Raw genomic sequence first — 3,797 nt, forward strand, 5'->3', positions numbered from 1 at the left:
GGAACAAGGAGCTCTGCTTCAGGTACCAGTCTTTAGCTGTTTCAAAAGCATTTTACATCATGTCATTATGTTTAAGTGTTTATCTAAACTACTACCCGTCTGTTATTCTGCCATAAGACTACATTAGGAATGCCAGTGTGTTACATGAGGGAATCCATGTTGACCTCAAATAGTACACCTAATAAACCTGGTTATGTATGACAGAGAAATAGATAGTTTAGGTGCATATTTGCAAGTTTGCTTTTAAGTCTTTTGGGGAAACCAGAGCACCTAAAGAAAACCTGCCCAATCAAGCAAACTACACTAAATGACGACAGCATTAAGCATTTAACTTAGTAATATTAAATAATATCACATGAACTTTTCACATGAAAAGCTGAACTGGGTTGTGTAACTCAAGTACAGCCTAAGCCATGCCCCTTCTCGTGATCATGACACAGCAATTTCATAGGGGATTGCCTGCCTTACAAAAGCCCAGTGACTTCACTGACATTCAACTCCAGAGAGATCACCTGTTTGTGTGTGTGTAAAGCAGTTGGAAAAGGAGCGGGGGAGTGGAGCAGTTCAGACCGGCTTGCACAACACTTTGCATGCCAATGCCTCGTTTATGAAATTTTCCAAGTAGCTCCAAGTCATGTGCTCTGCAGATAGCTACACCACATATTCTGATCCCGAGGGCAGAGGCAGCCAGTGGTTCAAATAGCATGAAAGCTCCTGATGTTACTTCTATGTCTCAATGAAAGACATGCAACTCTTTTGTGTAATGCAAAATGTGAAATGTAGGTATTATGTATCCATATTCCCTCTTTGACTGAGCCCGCACGAGTGCAGATGTCACATGCTCTTTTCAAGGAAGTCAGCTGGTGAAAATGCAAACCAAACTGTCCAACAAATCACTGAGAATTGGTGAAAAGGGAACCTGTGTGGATGAATGAACATGGTCCTGCTGACTGAGGCAGAAGCCCGTGCAGAGAGAGCGCTGAGGATTATTGTTCTCTTCAGCTCAGAGATGGCACTGAGGCCACAGAGGCCAACATGACCCCTGTGATCCGCACGTGACTCCTCTTTACAACTGCAACTGCTAAAGGTCAGAATTCAGCTCGGCTTTGCTAAAATTTCCAGAAATGGAAAAAAAGGAAACATGCAGTTCTGGCTTTCCAAAAAAATACTTTTTATTGACAGCAATACATATGTATTCAGAGTTTGCAAATATTTAAGGTAAAAAAAAAAGAAACATAAATACACTTAAATATCATTAGAAATAACTTAAATTGTAACAAAATAATTGTTTTACTTGTGGCAAAAAACCAGCTGGCATAGAAAACACTAAATACACAGAATGTCTTCACTGGATATGTAGCCCGTCCCTTTTTTAAATTATGACAATAGCAACGTCAACATTAACAATTTTAATCAAATAAGTGAAATTGCAAAAGGTCCAGTGTTTCAACAAGTGCTTTGTTTCTGCAGAGAGAGGCCGAGGCTTTGGTCCACTCAACAGCTCCAATTTCTGGTTTCTCCCCACTTGTCTGACTCCTCACAGAGGCTCTACCAAACATACATGATATAATCCTTCTGTACAGTGTCCCGCTTCACATGCTTTTTTTTTTTAGATTTCCACCTCATGACGATACAAGCGCCTCGCCATCTCATCTTGGTTGCCAAGGCTGACGGATGCAACTCCAAACAGTCCTGTCCAAAGTGGAAATCCATTCCCCAGCTCTTTTTTCTCCTTCGTTAAATAGATCCCAGGTAGACAGCGGGGTCTTCTTTTTCCTCCAAATATTTATTTTCCCATCAGCAGTGCTTTGGAATTTGATCTCTTGGTGGTCAAGTGTCCATCAGGGTTCACACCACTCTTACTTTGCAGATACAAGTCCTTTCACAGGTTTTTTTTTACAGCTAACAGTTCATCGTTCGGGCAGGTTGATGATTGGTACCCACTGGTCCATACAGCGGCTCTCTCTGCAGAATCGGTTCACTTTGCTCAAAGCTGGGTCCTTCCATGACGTAGAATGTGGGCTCTGAAAATAAAATTTAAAAAAAGAATGAATTATCTAATTCTACATGTTTTCATTTATATGGTATTATAAGTTAAAAATAGTCCCTGTGTGTGTGTGTGTGTGTGTGTGTGTGTGTGTGTGTGTGTGTGTGTGTGTGTGTGTGTGTGTGTGTGTGTGTGTGTGCAGATACAAGGAGTTTCCCTAAGAAATTCCTAAGAAGTCATATGAGGGAGGAGTCATATGCACGTTTACCAAATGCACAAGAACAAGTAAGGGCAAGTTCTTCCTTTAGTAAAAATCCCATTCATGTGTAGAACTCAACAAATTGAATTAAATCACAACATAACAAGATACATTTAGGTATAAAACAAGTAGATTGATGAGAAGGGATACTTACAGTGACCAGGACACAGTGCAGGTCCATAGGTTCACCCCCACTCTGCTTTCCACCTCCACCCAGTATTTCTGCCAGACGCCGGGTGTTGTTTACTCTCAGGATGTTGATGTCATTCTCACAGCAGAAAGCTTGAATGAGGGTGAAGTGGATCTGCAGGGCCACATCTTTCACGTCTTCGTCATCGGTGGCCAGGATGCACAAAACCACATTATCAGGGTCCCTGAAGGAGGAAAAACCCAAGATGCTTAGGTTAGTCTATTTATATTTTTTAAAAGCACAGTACACATCCTGCTAGACACAAGTCAGTCAACGTGTGTATAGAAGCTTTTCACAGTTTACGAGCTCTCTAGCTGTCACTAGGTCAATGACTCCATGTCAGCTGATATAACCTTGTACTTACACATTGAGTGATTTGGCAGCCTCGTAGACGCCGATTGTAATGCTGCCCTGTGGCAGAGCAGAGGTGAGGACTTCTTCCAAAGCTTTCGCCACTGAATCCATTCTGCAAAACGGGAAAAAAACAACAGTTTTGTCATTAACATCGTCACATTTGTACCCCCAAAAGACTTCCCATAATCCTTTAATTTTCCTTTTTGATAGCTAAGCACCCGGCGTCGTCTCAAACACAACAGACTTAACACACTTAAGACTGTCATGTCAAGTATCCTGACACTGTTCACCTTTAACCAGGTTGCAGCGTCGTGTCACGTTAACGTTAGTTATCAAAAAGACTGGAGATCAGCTGTTAGCAGTTAAAAGACTGATACATTTGAACGTCACCATAGTCGTGCATTAACATAGTTGCACGTATCGTTGCTGCACACAAACGATTGCATAATCGCGTCAATCTGCGTAGTAGATCCACACCGGTATGCATCCACGTTAAAATGGAATAAATGATCATAATCCACATTATTATATATATATATATATATCTACCTTTCTTGAGAATAGTCCCCACTTAGTTCCTCAAATGTCATGTTGTACATAAAATCCAAATGCACGTTAGAGCAAAGTAGTAGCACAAGCGAGTTCTTCTGGTGTCCCTTGACTAAACACACACACACATACACACACTCTTTATCTGTAGTCCAGTGTGCTGCAACTAGGAGATGAATCGGGCAACTTCACATTAAAACTGTCCAGGACAATGCGAGGCAGGGGGATATTTGCATATCTGTGCTGATTGGTCGGATGCTAATGCTCCGTGTGTGTGCTCTGGGATGTGATTGGACGGACGCACAGAGAGGGGCGTGTCCGTCTCCATCCGGGTTAGTGGCCACTGGAGTAACTGCAGTTGGCCTCTGACTGCAATATTATAAATATATATATATATATATATATATATATATTTATATATATTTATATATAATATATAAAACCACACCGTCAACGTT

General features: G+C 41.3%; 1 protein-coding gene across 1 annotated transcript; it reads right to left on the reverse strand.

The window, feature by feature from the left end:
- Nucleotides 1-1,157: 1,157 nt before the first annotated feature.
- Nucleotides 1,158-3,579, reverse strand: gadd45aa (growth arrest and DNA-damage-inducible, alpha, a). Its single transcript, XM_054626618.1, has 4 exons — nucleotides 3,340-3,579; nucleotides 2,801-2,902; nucleotides 2,401-2,620; nucleotides 1,158-2,024 (listed from the first exon to the last, which is right to left on the reverse strand). Exons 1-4 carry the CDS (start codon nucleotides 3,387-3,389, stop codon nucleotides 1,911-1,913), a joined length of 486 nt encoding a protein of 161 aa, XP_054482593.1. The 5' UTR covers nucleotides 3,390-3,579; the 3' UTR covers nucleotides 1,158-1,910.
- Nucleotides 3,580-3,797: the final 218 nt, after the last annotated feature.

The sequence above is a fragment of the Anoplopoma fimbria genome, chromosome 3 (genome assembly GCF_027596085.1).
Source record: "Anoplopoma fimbria isolate UVic2021 breed Golden Eagle Sablefish chromosome 3, Afim_UVic_2022, whole genome shotgun sequence".
In the NCBI taxonomy this organism is placed as follows: domain Eukaryota; kingdom Metazoa; phylum Chordata; class Actinopteri; order Perciformes; family Anoplopomatidae; genus Anoplopoma; species Anoplopoma fimbria.

Bases quoted from the DNA above. Each gene is read 5' to 3' on its own strand.
- gadd45aa (XM_054626618.1), bottom strand. From the start codon at position 3,389: ATGTACAACATGACATTTGAGGAACTAAGTGGGGACTATTCTCAAGAA. The intron at 2,621-2,800 runs GTAAGTACAAGG...TTCCTCCTTCAG, and splicing joins GCTGCCAAATCACTCAATGT to GGACCCTGATAATGTGGTTT. The intron at 2,025-2,400 runs GTAAGTATCCCT...TTTTATTTTCAG, and splicing joins TGCACTGTGTCCTGGTCACT to AGCCCACATTCTACGTCATG.